The sequence below is a fragment of the Pagrus pagrus genome (assembly GCF_965226575.1).
Source record: "Pagrus pagrus genome assembly, chromosome: 6".
NCBI lineage: Eukaryota > Metazoa > Chordata > Actinopteri > Spariformes > Sparidae > Pagrus > Pagrus pagrus.
Window position 1 is genome coordinate 593,098 of NC_140190.1, and position 20,171 is coordinate 613,268.

General features: G+C 44.3%; 1 protein-coding gene across 1 annotated transcript in view; it reads right to left on the reverse strand.

Annotated features, from left to right (window-relative positions):
- Positions 1-685: 685 nt before the first annotated feature.
- The window catches only part of efna2b (ephrin-A2b), an 84,385-nt gene continuing 64,899 nt past the window's right edge, over positions 686-20,171 (reverse strand). Inside the window, exons 2-4 of the mRNA XM_084355080.1 lie at positions 10,862-11,154; positions 8,364-8,429; positions 686-1,310 (exon numbers count right to left, since the gene is read on the reverse strand). Of these exons, the coding sequence (XP_084211206.1) occupies positions 1,171-1,310; positions 8,364-8,429; positions 10,862-11,154 (499 nt within the window). The 3' untranslated portion in view covers positions 686-1,170. The remainder of the gene's footprint in view (positions 1,311-8,363; positions 8,430-10,861; positions 11,155-20,171) is intronic.

Consider the following 20,171-nt stretch of genomic DNA (forward strand, 5'->3'; position numbering starts at 1 on the left):
ATTATTTTTAAAGATAATCACTTATTTACACAATCTGTTATTATTAGACGGAAGATATTTAATATTATCAGTGAAAAAATCTGCTTTTGGATCTTCAGGGCTCCTGTACAGATATTTAAGTTTAAGACTTTGATGTATTTTCCAGGCAGCCGTTGATTTAAATAATTCTTTGAGTCCAGTTTGGAGCTGCTCTGACTGAAGAGTGTCGTGAGAGAACTTGACTTTTATATTTGTATGACAGTCAGACTGTTGTGTAATCATCACAGTGAGCATCAGCTCTGCTTTGACTTCTGTCTGTACGGCTGCAGGATGAATCGGGTCGCATGTCGACTGATTTGTTAATAACATTAATTAATTACTGTGACGGATTAAATGGAAACCAACAGTGGCCTCAAACATCCGAAAAAGTGAATTTAAATTTGTGAAACACATCAGCGTCGATGATGTGATGAGTCCTGAGAGTTTTTCTTTTATAGATTTAGATTCTGCAGAAACGATCAGACTCGTTATAATAAACCGTCCGTGTTGCAGCCTTCGTACAAATAATGTACCAGTGAACCATCTTTCTGTAACATCTTACATCTGTTACATCTTACAAGCCAATCATTTCTAGGTATAATCCAAAACATCTAATGGCACCGTGAGGTTCTGCTGATCGATAATAAACAGCTGAAACAAGTCAAACTGCTGGTCTGAACCTTTACATTTGGTTTATTTATTATAGTTACATAAAACTGTATTTGTGCTCAGCAGAGTAAAGTTTTGACATCTGTACTGAAGCTCAGGTCTCATTTTGGCCCCAGAATTTAAAAAATGTGACAACATGTGGCACTACGGAGGCTGATGAGGGACAGAAACACAGAGAAACGACCTGTGAGGGTTCAAACTGTAGCTGAGTTGAACATGAGTCAGTGGAGTCTGGACACGTCGCCTGCAGTCTGTCACAGCACAAACATCTCAGATGATCCGTCACAGAAACCAACTCCAGGCAGCAGTGAGTCAGTACGCAGCTCCAGGCTCCTCCCACATGGGACCACAGCCTCCTCTGATTGGCTGAGCTGCTGAGTGTTCAGGTGAAGGTCAGGGGTCAGAGAGGGAGAGCTGGACCTGTTTCCTGCCTTAGGTTTCTCCTCAGAGCGACTGGAGGAAGAGGAGCAGGAGGAGGAGGTGCTATGAGGAGGCGAGGAGGAGGATGAGGAGGAGGCCGAGCAACACGGCGGACAGCAGGGAGAGGCGGGGCAGAGCGAGGCTGCAGCCGCCGGTGGTGTCGTCAGTCAGGAACGGCTCCGGAGACTCGTACACAGAGTCATCTGAGAGAGGCCGACAGGGGAGATCATCATTTATAACATGTGATGATGTTGACTGACATCCTCTCTGACATCACTACCTGGTTTAAAGAGACTTTTTCCCATGATGCTTTGGTAACGTGCCTCTGACAAAGCATCATGGGAGCTGTAGTTAAACACTAATGTTGCTCAGTTACATTTACATTTAGGGCTTTCAGCAGACGCTTTTGTCCAAAGCGACTTACAATACGTACATTTGTCACAAGAAAGAAACAACATATCACCGTCGATAAAGTAGAAAAGAAAAGATGGAGACAACAGTGTGATGTTTTCCAAAACGTTTAAAGAGGAATCGCTCTCAATCTTTTCAGTTTGACCCCAACAGAGAAGTGAAATGTCTGCGCATGACTCAGGAGCCGACCGGAGACGACGAGGACGTTAGAGCCTGATCTGATGCTGACGACACCTGCAAAGTCTGCCTGGCAACACCGGGGTCAGAGGTCACACAGTCACTACACACAGTCACCACACAGTCACTACACACTCACTACACACAGTCACTACACACTCACCACACAGTCACTACACACTCACTACACACAGTCACTACACACAGTCACTACACAGTCGCTACACACTCACTACACACTCACCACACACTCACTACACACTCACTACACACAGTCGCTACACACTCACCACACACACTCACTACACACTCACCACACAGTCACTACACACTCACTACACACTCACTACACAGTCACTACACACTTGCTACACACAGTCACTACACACACAGTCACTACACACTTGCTACACACAGTCACTACACACAGTCACTACACACACAGTCACTACACACAGTCACTACACACAGTCACTACACACTTGCTACACACAGTCACTACACACACAGTCACTACACACAGTCGCTACACACAGTCACTACACAGTCACTACACACAGTCACTACACACAGTCACTACACACACAGTCACTACACACACAGTCACTACACACAGTCACTACACACACAGTCGCTACACACAGTCACTACACACACAGTCACTACACACACAGTCACTACACACACACTCACTACACACTCACCACACACTCACCACACACTCACTACACACTCACTACACACAGTCGCTACACACTCACTACACAGTCACTACACACTTGCTACACACAGTCACTACACAGTCACTACACACTTGCTACACACAGTCACTACACACACAGTCACTACACACAGTCACTACACACACAGTCACTACACACTTGCTACACACAGTCACTACACACAGTCACTACACACAGTCACTACACACACAGTCACTACACACTTGCTACACACAGTCACCACACACACAGTCACTACACACAGTCACTACACACACAGTCACTACACACACAGTCACTACACACAGTCACTACACACACAGTCGCTACACACAGTCACTACACACACAGTCACTACACACACAGTCACTACACACACAGTCACTACACACAGTCACTACACACACACTCACTACACACTCACCACACACTCACCACACACTCACTACACACTCACTACACACAGTCGCTACACACTCACTACACAGTCACTACACACTTGCTACACACAGTCACTACACAGTCACTACACACTTGCTACACACAGTCACTACACACACAGTCACTACACACAGTCACTACACACACAGTCACTACACACAGTCACTACACACACAGTCACTACACACTTGCTACACACAGTCACTACACACAGTCACTACACACAGTCACTACACACAGTCACTACACACACAGTCACTACACACACAGTCACTACACACAGTCACTACACACAGTCACTACACACACAGTCACTACACAGTCACTACACACAGTCACTACACACACAGTCACTACACACACAGTCGCTACACACAGTCACTACACAGTCACTACACACAGTCACTACACACACAGTCACTACACACAGTCACTACACAGTCACTACACACAGTCACTACACACACAGTCACTACACACTTGCTACACACAGTCACTACACAGTCACTACACACAGTCACTACACACACAGTCACTACACAGTCACTACACACACAGTCACTACACACACAGTCGCTACACACAGTCACTACACAGTCACTACACACAGTCACTACACACACAGTCACTACACACACAGTCACTACACACAGTCACTACACACACAGTCACTACACACAGTCACTACACACACAGTCGCTACACACAGTCACTACACACACAGTCACTACACACAGTCACTACACACACAGTCACTACACACAGTCACTACACACAGTCACTACACACACAGTCACTACACACAGTCACTACACACACAGTCACTACACACACAGTCACTACACACACAGTCACTACACACAGTCACTACACACACAGTCACTACACACAGTCACTACACACACTCACTACACACACAGTCACTACACACAGTCACTACACACAGTCACTACACACACAGTCGCTACACACAGTCACTACACACACTCACTACACACACAGTCACTACACACAGTCACTACACACACAGTCACTACACACAGTCACTACACACAGTCACTACACACACAGTCACTACACACACAGTCACTACACACAGTCACTACACACACAGTCACTACACACACAGTCACTACACACAGTCACTACACACACAGTCACTACACACAGTCACTACACACAGTCACTACACACACAGTCACTACACACACAGTCACTACACACAGTCACTACACACACAGTCACTACACACAGTCACTACACACAGTCGCTACACACAGTCACTACACACACAGTCACTACACACAGTCACTACACACAGTCACTACACACACAGTCACTACACACACAGTCACTACACACACAGTCACTACACACAGTCACTACACACACAGTCACTACACACACAGTCACTACACACACAGTCACTACACACAGTCACTACACACACAGTCACTACACACACAGTCACTACACACAGTCACTACACACAGTCACTACACACACAGTCACTACACACAGTCACTACACACACAGTCACTACACACAGTCACTACACACACAGTCACTACACACAGTCACTACACACACTCACTACACACAGTCACTACACACTCACTACACACAGTCACTACACACACACTCACTACACACACTCACTACACACAGTCACTACACACAGTCACTACACACACTCACTACACACACTCACTACACACAGTCACCACACACAGTCACTACACACAGTCACTACACACTTGCTACACACAGTCACTACACACAGTCACTACACACAGTCACTACACACTTGCTACACACAGTCACTACACACAGTCACTACACACACAGTCACTACACACACTCACTACACACAGTCACTACACACAGTCACTACACACTTGCTACACACAGTCACTAGACACAGTCACTACACACACAGTCACTACACACACTCACTACACACAGTCACTACACACACAGTCACTACACACACAGTCACTACACACAGTCACTACACACACAGTCACTACACACAGTCACTACACACAGTCACTACACACACAGTCACTACACACAGTCACTACACACAGTCACTACACACACAGTCACTACACACAGTCACTACACACACAGTCACTACACACAGTCACTACACACACAGTCACTACACACAGTCACTACACACTCACTACACACAGTCACTACACACACTCACTACACACAGTCACTACACACTCACTACACACAGTCACTACACACACACTCACTACACACACTCACTACACACAGTCACTACACACAGTCACTACACACACTCACTACACACAGTCACCACACACAGTCACTACACACAGTCACTACACACTTGCTACACACAGTCACTACACACAGTCACTACACACTTGCTACACACAGTCACTACACACAGTCACTACACACACAGTCACTACACACACTCACTACACACAGTCACTACACACAGTCACTACACACACAGTCACTACACACTTGCTACACACAGTCACTACACACTCACCACACAGTCACTACACACACAGTCACCACACACACAGTCACTACACACACAGTCACCACACACACAGTCACTACACACAGTCACCACACAGTCACTACACACTCACTACACACAGTCACTACACACAGTCACTACACACACTCACTACACACAGTCACTACACACAGTCACTACACACAGTCACTACACACAGTCACCACACACAGTCACTACACACTCACTACACACAGTCACTACACACACAGTCACTACACACAGTCACTACACACAGTCACTACACACACAGTCACTACACACAGTCACTACACACACAGTCACTACACACACAGTCACTACACACACAGTCACTACACACAGTCACTACACACACAGTCACTACACACAGTCACTACACACACTCACTACACACACAGTCACTACACACAGTCACTACACACAGTCACTACACACACAGTCGCTACACACAGTCACTACACACACTCACTACACACACAGTCACTACACACAGTCACTACACACACAGTCACTACACACAGTCACTACACACAGTCACTACACACACAGTCACTACACACACAGTCACTACACACAGTCACTACACACACAGTCACTACACACACAGTCACTACACACAGTCACTACACACACAGTCACTACACACAGTCACTACACACACAGTCACTACACACAGTCACTACACACACAGTCACTACACACACAGTCACTACACAGTCACTACACACAGTCACTACACACAGTCACTACACACAGTCGCTACACACAGTCACTACACACACAGTCACTACACACAGTCACTACACACAGTCACTACACACACAGTCACTACACACACAGTCACTACACACACAGTCACTACACACAGTCACTACACACAGTCACTACACACACAGTCACTACACACACAGTCACTACACACACAGTCACTACACACACAGTCACTACACACAGTCACTACACACACAGTCACTACACACACAGTCACTACACACACAGTCACTACACACAGTCACTACACACAGTCACTACACACACAGTCACTACACACAGTCACTACACACACAGTCACTACACACAGTCACTACACACACAGTCACTACACACAGTCACTACACACACTCACTACACACAGTCACTACACACTCACTACACACAGTCACTACACACACACTCACTACACACACTCACTACACACAGTCACTACACACAGTCACTACACACACTCACTACACACACTCACTACACACAGTCACCACACACAGTCACTACACACTTGCTACACACAGTCACTACACACAGTCACTACACACAGTCACTACACACTTGCTACACACAGTCACTACACACAGTCACTACACACACAGTCACTACACACACTCACTACACACAGTCACTACACACAGTCACTACACACAGTCACTACACACTTGCTACACACAGTCACTAGACACAGTCACTACACACACAGTCACTACACACACTCACTACACACAGTCACTACACACAGTCACTACACACACAGTCACTACACACACAGTCACTACACACAGTCACTACACACACAGTCACTACACACAGTCACTACACACAGTCACTACACACACAGTCACTACACACAGTCACTACACACAGTCACTACACACACAGTCACTACACACACAGTCACTACACACACAGTCACTACACACAGTCACTACACACACAGTCACTACACACACAGTCACTACACACAGTCACTACACACACAGTCACTACACACAGTCACTACACACTCACTACACACAGTCACTACACACACTCACTACACACAGTCACTACACACTCACTACACACAGTCACTACACACACACTCACTACACACACTCACTACACACAGTCACTACACACAGTCACTACACACACTCACTACACACAGTCACCACACACAGTCACTACACACAGTCACTACACACTTGCTACACACAGTCACTACACACAGTCACTACACACTTGCTACACACAGTCACTACACACAGTCACTACACACACAGTCACTACACACACTCACTACACACAGTCACTACACACAGTCACTACACACACAGTCACTACACACTTGCTACACACAGTCACTACACACTCACCACACAGTCACTACACACACAGTCACCACACACACAGTCACTACACACACAGTCACCACACACACAGTCACTACACACAGTCACCACACACAGTCACTACACACTCACTACACACAGTCACTACACACAGTCACTACACACAGTCACTACACACAGTCACTACACTACAGCAGCGTCCTCCTCGGAGCCTTTAGCAGCTTCAGCTTTAGTCTCCTTGATACGCAGCGATTATTGATCTGTGCTGAGAGTTATAACACACTGACCGTCAGCCAATCAGAGCAGAGCATGAATCAGATTCATAGATTGTTGTTTATCATTCTGTTTATTCAGAAACGAGAAGCTCGAAGACAAAATAACATCTGAAACTTTATGACAGAAAAACCTGTCTGACAGCCTCATTTCAGTTTGTCTCAGCAGCTTCTTTAAGATGTTTAATTATAGAAGTTATTAAATATTATAGATAAAGTTAATCAGAAACATTTCTGACAGCTAAAAACCACTGAAACTAAACTGTTATAGTGCAGCTACATCAGGAGGAGGAGGAGGAGGAGGAGGAGGAGGAGGAGGAGGAGGAGGAGGAGCTGCTGCTCTCAGCCAAAGCTAAACAACTGTACAGACGGAGGACCTCCTCAACATGTTCTGACTACTTCTGACCACAGGAGGGCGTCTGTCAGGTGAACATTTGGTCTAAAACTGACTGATTATTTGATTAATAACAGGAACAACAGATCCAAATATACGACTTTATGTGAAAATCAAACTTGTTGTCTGGAGGTGGAAGAATTAGAGTTGGAGGACAGAGTTTCAGGAGGAGGAGAAGAGACTCACTGGTTGGTTTGACGTAGATTTTGAGCTTCAGACAGGGTTTCCCAGCCAGGTTAGGATGTGGAGATGCTGCAGAGACACAGAGACAGAGAGACAGACACAGAGACACAGAGACAGACACAGAGACAGAGAGACAGACACAGAGACAGACAGAGAGACAGAGAGACAGACAGAGAGACATGTTCAGGTTAGATTTGGTCCAAAGTCTCATTGTGATCTTTGTTTTCTCTGCAGCAGCTGTTTGACCTGCAGACCATCCATTCATGTTCCTATGGTATGTGTACACACACACACACACACACACACACACACACACACACACACACACACACAGGTGCACTTAGCAGTATGTTGTGTTGCTAACAGGTTGCTAAGCAGAAACTATCAGACAGTGAAGTTTGGACGGTGGCCCTGTGAGGTCACATCTAAACAGACAGTGGTACTACTGCGTGTGTAGTCCTGGTGGACGTAGTATTCAGTGTGTAGTAGTACTGGCAGATGTAGTAGTAGTGGAAGTAGTACTGGCAGATGTAGTAGTAGTGGAAGTAGTACTGGCAGATGTAGCAGTGCAGGGTGTCCGCGCATCCTTAAAGTTTTAAATACGTCCATATTTTGCATATAGGTCTTAAATTACATTGAGGCCTGGACTACACGAATACGATATATTCCTAAACCACACGAACACGGCGATTCCACCCACATAAACGGAGATATCTTTAAACGGATAAAAAAAATGGAGAAATAAAACATATCCGATTGAGTGGATCCGTGTAGCGATGTTAAACAGAGCTGGTGTTGACGCAATGACGTCAAGCGCCTAGCAACAAGCCGTTCGCATTGAAGCAAAACGGTTGTCAACAACAATGGCCGACATGTACCGTGCTATCTGTGTGTGCTTTGCACTTTTAGGTCTCATCTCAGCGCTACACATGAACGTAACGTTGGTGCAACAACTCCACTTCATCGTCCACACAAAAGATTATATTTTCGTTTTCTTTGCCATAACTTCTTACCCTGACTGACGCCGTTTGACTGCTGCTTCTGGACCGTTTGACTGCACGTGCTCATAATGTTCTTCTTCTGTGGTATTTTACATTTTTCCAATCGCCACCTATCGGCCGAGCATGGCATTGCAGGCTTCAGAGGCGATCGTTTTCAGCTTTGTCTCTTCGTATGGACAGAGATGTTTCTGTGGTTTTTTTTAAAACGAGGATGAAAACATCCGCTTAAAAAAACATCCATATACGTGTAGTCCAGGCAATATGAACGAGAGTCACAGTTAGCTCCGTGTGTTGTACTTCTTTCTGAAGTATCAGGAACGTAAGTGGCATTTTGCCAACGGCTGGTCAGAATTTATCGCCGTAACTTCGCCAGTTCCAGAAAGACTTCGACTGCGGAGTCTGCTACAACTTAACAAGCTTCACAGAATTCAGAACCAGAATTCAGTTGGTTAAAAGTCGCATAATAATGATCTGAGGCGCAGCGTCCGCTCTGCAGGAGGACCCTCAAACTGTGTGTGTGTGTGTGTGTGTGTGTGTGTGTGTGTGTGTGTGTGTGTGTGTTCCTAGATAAAATAGTAGTACTCAGATGTAGTATTCAGTGTGTAGTAGAACTCAGAGATGTAGTAGTACTCAGATGTAGTATTCAGTGTGTAGTAGTACTCAGATGTAGTATTCAGTGTGTAGTAGAACTCAGATGTAGTATTCAGTGTGTAGTAGTACTCAGATGTAGTATTCAGTGTGTAGTAGAACTCACAGATGTAGTAGTACTCACAGATGTAGTAGTACTCAGATGTAGTATTCAGTGTGCAGTAGAACTCACAGATGTAGTAGTACTCAGATGTAGTAGTACTCAGATGTAGTATTCAGTGTGTAGTAGTGCTCACAGATGTAGTAGTACTCAGATGTAGTATTCAGTGTGTAGTAGAACTCACAGATGTAGTAGGACTCAGATGTAGTATTCAGTGTGTAGTAGAACTCACAGATGTAGTAGTACTCAGATGTAGTATTCAGTGTGTAGTAGTACTCAGATGTAGTATTCAGTGTGTAGTAGAACTCACAGATGTAGTAGTACTCAGATGTAGTATTCAGTGTGTAGTAGTGCTCACAGATGTAGTAGTACTCAGATGTAGTATTCAGTGTGTAGTAGTACTCAGATGTAGTATTCAGTGTGTAGTAGTACTCAGATGTAGTATTCAGTGTGCAGTAGAACTCACAGATGTAGTAGTACTCAGATGTAGTATTCAGTGTGTAGTAGAACTCACAGATGTAGTAGTACTCAGATGTAGTATTCAGTGTGCAGTAGAACTCACAGATGTAGTAGGACTCAGATGTAGTATTCAGTGTGTAGTAGTACTCAGATGTAGTATTCAGTGTGTAGTAGAACTCACAGATGTAGTAGTACTCAGATGTAGTATTCAGTGTGCAGTAGAACTCACAGATGTAGTAGTACTCAGATGTAGTAGTACTCAGATGTAGTATTCAGTGTGCAGTAGAACTCACAGATGTAGTAGTACTCGTGTCCTGGCCTGAACTCGAAGCCCAGGCTGAAGGGGGTGAACAGCTGGAACTTCTCGGAGAACTTGAGCGGCCCGTTTGGGCTCAGCGGGCGGTTACACTCCCACCGTTTGAAGCCCTTCCTGTGGTGGTCGCAGGTGGTGTAGCCGTCGTAGTTCACCATGTACAACACGTAGTGCTCCATCCGCTCGGCAGACTCCGCCACCTCGTAGTGAGGACAGTAGATGTCCAGGTAGTCGTTGATCGCCACCTCCACCGTGTACTCGCCCCGAAAGAACCTGGGGAGGAAGAGGAGGAGAGATGATGTCATTTCCTGTTGACTACAACTCTGAGTGGTCAGTTTACATTTCCTTCTGTTTTCAGCTCCTCCTCTCGGTCTGAACGAGGAGCCCTCTGTACATATTCTGACATCATCTCTGAGTCTCCTCAGTGTTACTGAACATAGAAACTAGATTATGTAAACATCGTGTACATTTAAGGAACAATCGGCAGCTTTAAAAACTACAATACCCATGAGCCTCAGCTGCTGTGGAGAAGAAGCCAGTCAGAGAATTCAAAAGGCTTCTTTGCCATTTGTGGAGCTCTGTGATTGGATGTGTTAGTGACATGCATCTTGGGAGTCGTAGTCTCTCCTCTGATAGGCTGCGATCACACGACACTCGTGACTCGTACTGAGCATCAAGCTACAGCGCAGCTAACAGCTGATGTGTCAGAAACGGGTGGTTTGTTCCTGAGACCAACAAGAACAAGTAAAGTTTCTTCAGAGATGTTCTAGCTACTGTTAATGTTTTATATTCTGTATTCTGTATGCTACTGGACACTTGAATTTCCCTCGGGATAAATAAAGTATCTCTCTACTTATTAATTTAAGGAGGAAGAAGAAGAAGGTGAGAGTGTTGTCAGACCTTCAGCTCAACACAAAGAGCCTCCATTCAACTGCAGCGTGTGTGTGTGTGTGTGTGTGTGTGTGTGTGTGTGTACAGATGGAGATCTGACTGACTTCCTGTTTACTCTGACCTGCTCAATAAAGTTTTTCAAGTTTTGAACTGTTTAGATGATGTCATATTTTTAGTTTCTGTTGAAATGACTCAAACTGAATATTTTAATAATTGTTAAAATGTGACAGTTTGATTTCTGAGCAACAGAAGACATTTGAAGACGACGATCGTGGATCATGTTCATGTTCGGACTTCTAACAGACGAGTGTGACTAACAACCTTCACTGTCAGATAATGATCGTCAGTCACAGATCAGACTGTCTGTCAGCTGACGCTCAGTTAAATAAAGTTTGATGTAAAACGTGAAGTGTGTTTGTGTTTGGTCCTCCCGGCTGCTCCGTCACAGTCGCTGTGATTTACATAACTTAATTTAGAACAAACGGACGAGTTTCACCTCGTTATTAGAAACCATCGTCATTCAGCGATCGATCGCAGAAAACAAACTCATCAAACTTCACGTGTCTCTGAATATTCATCAGACACAGAGCGGGCGGGGCCGTCCAATCAGCAGAGCTGATTCAGATTCTCTTAATGAGGTTTGAACGACTCATTTGGTTTCTCACTTTACAGATTTTATCGGTGTGCATTAGTCTCTGAGTACATTTGTTTTCTTAATATTATTATTATTATTATTATTTTATATACATTTGATTATTTGAAAGGTGCTATATGAATAACGTCACAGCAGAGTAAAGCAACAATTCACTGTCAAAAGGAGCACAGCTGAATATTTTACCCAGAATCCTTTGAGCAAGGCTGTAATGGTGCGGAGGAGGATTCAGGCCACACAAAAAAAATTCATCCGACTTGTGACTGAAACTTTTTTTTTTCTTCTGCAACAGGAAACAATGGGAACACCTGAATCTATGAGTCCCGACTGTCCAGAGAACTTCCTGTTAACTTCTTTTAAAACTTGGTGTTTCATAAATAACGTGATATTAATAACGAGCTGAGCTCCTCCTCCTTCAGCCTCCACTCTCTTTGTTTCTCTGGCACTTCCTGAAAGTGTGACGTTAAAGTAAAGCATTTATTTTTGGCACAGATGGGCCTCCGTATGATCGAGTTATCTTAATGACTTCAAACACTTTAAGTTTCCCTCCACAGTTTGTTGCTGAATCACAGCGATGACTATTCCCATGTGGCCTGAACGCAGCATGAGAGCCTCGTCCTGATGGAGGTCGATGGGATCAGCTGGATGTTTCCTGCTGGATGAAACCATCCTGATGGCGTTTCTCCTCGCCGCGCCCTCTTCGTCTTCGCTAACACCATTAGCAAAGTGCAGGCTAACTCAGTTAGCTGAAGGATTGGGTGACGTTAACAGCTGAGAGAGCAGCGCTGCGTTCACTGAACTCTGTCCCCTCAGCTCTCACATCGTTACTCATCAGTCTAATGGAGGGAGGCCGAGGGACCGCCGGGTTCACCGTCACCATCATCCTCATCCTCATCATCCTCATCCTCACCATCATCATCATCATCCTCACCATCATCACCATCATCATCCTCATCATCATCCTCATCATCCTCATCCTCACCATCATCATCCTCACCATCATCACCATCATCCTCACCATCATCCTCACCATCATCATCATCATCATCCTCACCATCATCCTCACCATCATCACCATCATCCTCACCATCATCCTCACCATCATCATCCTCATCATCATCCTCACCATCATCATCACCATCATCATCATCATCATCATCATCATCATCATCCTCATCATCCTCATCATCATCCTCACCACCATCACCATCATCATCATCACCATCATCATCATCATCATCCTCATCCTCCTCACCATCATCACCATCATCATCCTCATCATCATCCTTACCATCATCATCATCATCATCATCCTCATCCTCCTCACCATCATCACCATCATCATCCTCATCATCCTCATCATCATCCTTACCATCATCATCACCATCATCACCATCATCATCCTCACCATCATCATCCTCACGTAGCCTGAAAGCGTCCTCACTGATCAGTCAGCTGTCCACAGATGATGTTCCTCTGATGTTCTGCAGGTTCTGTTCACCGAATGCAGCAAACAAAAGTCATCAGATCTCCTCTGACACTTCACTGCAATAAAACATCTCAACCTTTCACAGAAAAAAGCCTGTAAAGTCGTGGAGACGCTCTGTAGAGTCCGTAATTAATTAGCCAGGTCCGACAGGGACACTGAGCTGTGGACCAGAGCGAAGAAGCTGGACGGTCAGACTCCAGTCAGGTTCAAGTGCAACACTTGAGGCAACACGTGAGCCTGAAGGCATCATCAGGTAAACATCCATATGAACAAAACTGTATGTAGACATGGAAAACAAAGACACACACACACACACACACGTCCAGGTGAGTTTCAGCTCCTCTTCACAAAGACTCTCCACCTGAGGACACGTCAGGTGATGAAACACTGAACGAGGCTCCTCACTGAACCTACTGGATCATGTCAGTACAACATCAGCAGCAGCTTCTCCATCATTCAGTTATTAACGTTTGTTCTCTATGAATATAACAAACAAAATAACATCCATCAGTCACCGTACAAACTCAGACACAAACACTGAGAAGCTCTCTGAACATCTTCACTGACCTGAAACACCAAAGCAGAAGATTTTAAGAAACAGAGTGTAGTGTGCTCACATTCAGCCCAGCTGTGCAGCACAGAGAGGCTGAGTGAACGACAATAATCATGAACCAGAGGAGGAAGTGATCCGATCACAGTGACGGTCGGATTAACATCTGCAGACTAAATAACAAAGACAGCAAACAGCTCAGAGTGTCGCTGCTGCACAGTGCTAATAAAGCTCACACAAAGTCTGCCACAGGCTGCAGTTCCCCACACAGCCAGCAGGAGATGCTCATCAGCTGAGATCAGTTAATAATCACTGCTGACACCTGCTCTTCTGTTTACATCAAACTTCAGATCAGATCTAATTGATTTATAAATGAGAACTGAAGCTCACGTGATGTGTGACTATTAATCATCGAGATACATTTTTAAAAGATTTAACAGATTATTGATCAAACAGATCAGTCAGTGATCACCAGCAGACACAGCAAGGAAATCTGATCTGATCTGAGGTCTGTGTTTGAAACTCACTGACGACAGTTTTGTGTGTTTTCATCACTTGTTGTGTTCAAAAGTCCCTTAAAGTGAAACTCTCGCCAAAATGCAACCTCGGCTTTTTTTTGTGAATGTATCGAGTCAAACCTTCGTGTAAAAGCATAACTACGAAGAAAAAGCCACTTTTAAGATTTACTGTATTTTCGTTTTCGGGTCAAAATCATTTTCATTTGCGTGCTCGGGGCAACTGTACGGTAGCATGAAATTGCCGCCGTCCTGCCCGTCCAGAAGAGTCGATCCCCGAGTGCGGCGCTGTACTGCCCTCCATGATACGTCACACTCGGGGATCGACTCTTCTCGACTGGCAGGACGGCAGCGAGCGGTGATACCACCAGCAACGTTTCATGTTGTGTCGAGTCTTCTTAGTGTTTACGGTAAAGTTGCCCCGAGCACGCAATTGAAAATGATTTTGACCCGAAAACAAAATACAGTAAATCTTAAAAGTGGCTTCTTCGTCGTAGTTATGCTTTTACACGAAGGTTTGACTCGATACATTCACACAAAAAAGCCGAGGTTGCATTTTGGTGAGAGTTTCACTTTAATGCAGCTTTAACTTTTAAATAAGTTAAAACACTTATTTAACATTAAAAACTAATCAGACTGACACTGACATGTAACAGCCTGTAAGCACTGAGTAATCTGAATCTGCAAAGTAACTGAAGTTAACAAATAAATATCTCAGAGGAAGTTTTAAGTAGCAGAAAATAGAAATACTCGAGTAACTGAAAATTGTACTTGAACAGTACTTGAGTAATTTGTACTCAGGTTTATTTCATCACTGGTTGTTTGAAGATTTTATTTTACATAAATGAATGAAAACAGTTTTCTGATAATCTGACCGTCAGTTTCTGAAGCTCTGAGTCACGTCTGGATCAAAGTGCGTCCATGTTGGAGCAGGACTTTCCCACAGCAGCTTTATTATTTCTGTCCCACAGTCTCATGATGGACGTCCTCTGGAGACACTCTGCAGGACATTGTGTGCCTGTGTGTGTTAATGTAACCTGAGTCCGTCCTGACAGGCTCAGCCACAATACACACACTGTTTCCTTCAGGTTCAGACAAGAAGCTACAAGCTGCGACACAAAACTATCTGATCTGACGTCCGAGAACCTGATCCCACACACACACACACACACACACACACACACACACACACACACACACACACACACACACACACACACACACACACACACACACACACACTCTGACTGAAGATAAAAACCTCACAGTGACAGAATGTAACTAAATACATTTACTCAGGTTTTTGTCTTTTAAATGACTTTTTTTCACATATTATTTATTCGCTTATTTTTTCTTTTTAATTTGTTTTTTAATGCAATTTTTATTTTTTCTTAATGTTTTATATTTTTCTGTTTTTCTGTTTAAATAAACTCAGAGCTACGTGTACTTTACTATTTTTATTTCCACTCCACCACACTAAAGGGACCAATACTGTACTTTTTACTCCACTACATTTATCAGATTACTGTAGTTACTTGTTACTTTACAGATTACATGCTGCATCATTTTTAAATTAATAGATTTTCTCAGTGATTGTGATGATCAGCTGACTCACAGTTTATACACACATGTAATATATGGATCAGTTACTGATACTTTTGATACTCGAGTACATTTAATATCAGAGTAATGGTGTGTTTGCTGACCATTTTGTTTTATGAGCAGAACATTGTGTCAGTATATAAGAATATTAAGCATCAGATTCTGAAGTTCAGCCCCAAATCTACTTATTAATTAAAAGAATAAAGAGTTTCTGAGAGACAGTTTAGTGGCTAAAATCTGTGAAAAAGTGAATGGAGTTCTGCACAGAGCGATGACTGGAGGCTGTGCAGTACTTCCTGGTTGTGACGGTGATGATGACGACTAATATTTTAACACCATAACTGTTACTGGAGTTGTTGTCGTTGTTCTGCTCTTTTCATCGTGATCACTGCGACACAAAATGTTTCTCACAATAAAACTGTGATTATTACGATGCTCTGTGCAGCTGATCCTGAGGGGGGCGCTACAGGAGAGGTGTTTATTATCTAAAGGGTTCATCTTGTGAGTACATAACATAAAACAAACTGTCATAATATTCTGTATTTGTTTTGCTTTAAACTGTATGAACATTCACAGTCTGTTTATCTGAGCTAACAGCAGCCTGTCTGCTTTAACGGACAATAAAGTTTTACAATCTTGAATCTTATTTTGTGAACAGTTCAGATCCAATGTCAGAGTTTATCACAGGAAGAGTGGCTCTGAACTTTCAAAACAAAAGCCTTTCTCTAAAATGTGAGCTGAGTCTGATCACATGATGCTCACAGACTCAGAAACATAACATGAAACATAACTTTAATTTATGATCGACGTCATTATTAAACAGTTCATTTAACTTTAGTTAATATTAATTAATAGAATGTTTTATAAACCATTTCTTTAACTCTCGGTTTGTTGCAACTGATTTTTCTAATACTTTGTAAATATTTGATAGATTCTGGTTATCATACTGTCTATCCTGAATTTAAACTCCTACAAAATAAAAGCATCTGACATGCATGTTTTCTGGCTGTCACACTTTAAAGGAGCACTCTGTGTAGCTTAAGAGAAGGATTGTAATATTTAAAATATTACTGAGGTAATAATAATAAAAAATGTTTCTATAAGTGAATAATCGGAGGAAAACAAGGTCCCAGAACACTGTCTGAAGCTAGAAAGGTGGCATGGTCCGCCACATATAAACAAAGTAAAACTCCTTTAAGATCAGTTTGTTTTTTCAGTCATAAAAACAAAGAGGGTTTGTTTATTTAAAATCAGCCAATGAGGATCTTTCTCTGCTCATTAACATTCTTCAGCAGAACTACGGACTGCTCCTTTAAGTCGGCTGTTACACTCTGACCTCAGAGTTTAAACGTTAAATGTTAAAACAATGTACTATTTATATTTTCTCAGCTTTATTAGTTTTCACAACTGAAAAACAAAAATTGAACCGTACAGAAGGAGGTGTTATTATGTGATATTGATCTGAGAAGACAAATTAAATGTGATAAAATAAAAGTGGGCTTCCATACCTTCGTGCTTATAGACAGACAGACACTAATGCATGGGCTAATTAGCCCGCGGACGCTGTTAAAGGGCCACACTTGGCCCCCGGGCCACCAGCTGAGCCGCTCTGCTTTAGAGTCTTCACAGTACAGTTACTGCAGTACTGCAGTACTGACAGGAGGTATGGTGCTCCAAGATTCCTGAGTCGTGTAATATTCAGAGTATGTGCTATCATGTTCACACACACACACACACACACACACACACACACACACACACACACACACACACAGCAGCTACATGTTCACTGTAACACAACTCCAGTCTCTTTGTCTCTGGTTACCGCGGCGACCCATGATGATCTCCACACACACCAAGCATGTGTGACAGTGTGTGTGTGTGTGTGTCACAGTTAGCATGCCGCTCTGTTGCTCTGATCCATGTTAGCCTAGCTTAGCACAAACACTGGGAGCAGAGGGGAACTGTTAGCATGTTAGAACAAAGTGTCAGTTCTGAGTGTTGTGGAGAACACAGGCAGCAGCAGGATTACCCAGAATGCTTTAGTGTGTGAGGAGAGGTCGAGGTTAAAGAGAGAGAGAGAGAGAGAGAGGGAGGACGCCACTGAAAATCTGCCAACTGTCAATCAAAATGACCCCCCCACCCCACCCATATCATTGACCCTGCCCCTCCCCGTCTGCCCCCCATCAGGAACAATACGCGGCTGCTTTGTGTTCTGATCCGGCACACACACACACACACACACACACACACACACACACACACACACACACACACACACACACACACACACACACACAGTGACCCTCCCCTCCCTCTAATATCTTCAGTCCTGTCGGTCATGAGCAGCTCAACTCTTCATGTGAGGAGGTTCAAGAATGTGTCGATGCTCCGATCATAGAAGAAAACACACATCCCAGACTCCTGGAAGGCCTGGAAAGTTAGTGTTCAAGGCAGTTTGCAAGTCCTGGAAAAGTCCTGGAACAGAGCAGAATATTCCTGGAGAACAACATGTTGTCTTGGAAACGTTTTGAATGTACAAATCCACAAATCCTGATGGATCCAAGGACGACAGGCTGAAGGTGGGCCTGGAAACCTGGAAACTGTAACGTTTCTCAAGACAGTTTCCAGGTCCTGGAAAAGTCCGTCACAGAAAACAGAAAACGGCTGTTTGAACGTTCCACAGTCAAGGACAGTCCTTAAAAACCTTCTTGACAAAAAGACTCAATACAGCAAGAACATCCTGGAAAATGGAAAGTTGTCCTGGAAAGGTTTTGAATGTGTCTCTCATCCGTCCCTTTGCACTACCCCCCCCCCCCCCCCCCTCGCTGGTCTCAGGAGGATTTAGGAGTATCAGAGCTCACAGAGGAGCTGGAGGGTTTTCCTGCCAGCTGGCAGCCTCTTTATCACTTCTATTAAGTGGGAGTCCGGCCCGATGCTGGCTCGGTGCCGGCGCGGCCGGCTGCCATCACACTTCACACTTCACACTTCACAGTCCGGCCGCAGAAAATCCAGGAATTACGAAAGCTGCTGCTCTGAAATCAGCTTACAGACACTTTAAAGTCAATTCACAGCATTTATACAGAGAGACACGAGACGGAGGAGACATGACCCCCAGCCCTCCATCACCTCCATCCTCTATCACCTCCTCATTCACCACCTCCATCCTCCATCACCTCCTCATTCATCACCTCCATCCTCTATCACCTCCTCATTCATCACCTCCATCCTCCATCACCTCCTCATTCACCACCTCCATCCTCCATCACCTCCTCATTCATCACCTCCATCCTCCATCACCTCCTCATTCATCACCTCCATCCTCCATCACCTCCATCCTCCATCACCTCCTCATTCACCACCTCCATCCTCCATCACCTCCATCCTCTATCACCTCCTCATTCACCACCTCCATCCTCCATCACCTCCTCATTCATCACCTCCATCCTCTATCACCTCCTCATTCATCACCTCCATCCTCCATCACCTCCTCATTCACCACCTCCATCCTCTATCACCTCCATCCTCTATCACCTCCTCATTCACCACCTCCATCCTCCATCACCTCCATCCTCTATCACCTCCTCATTC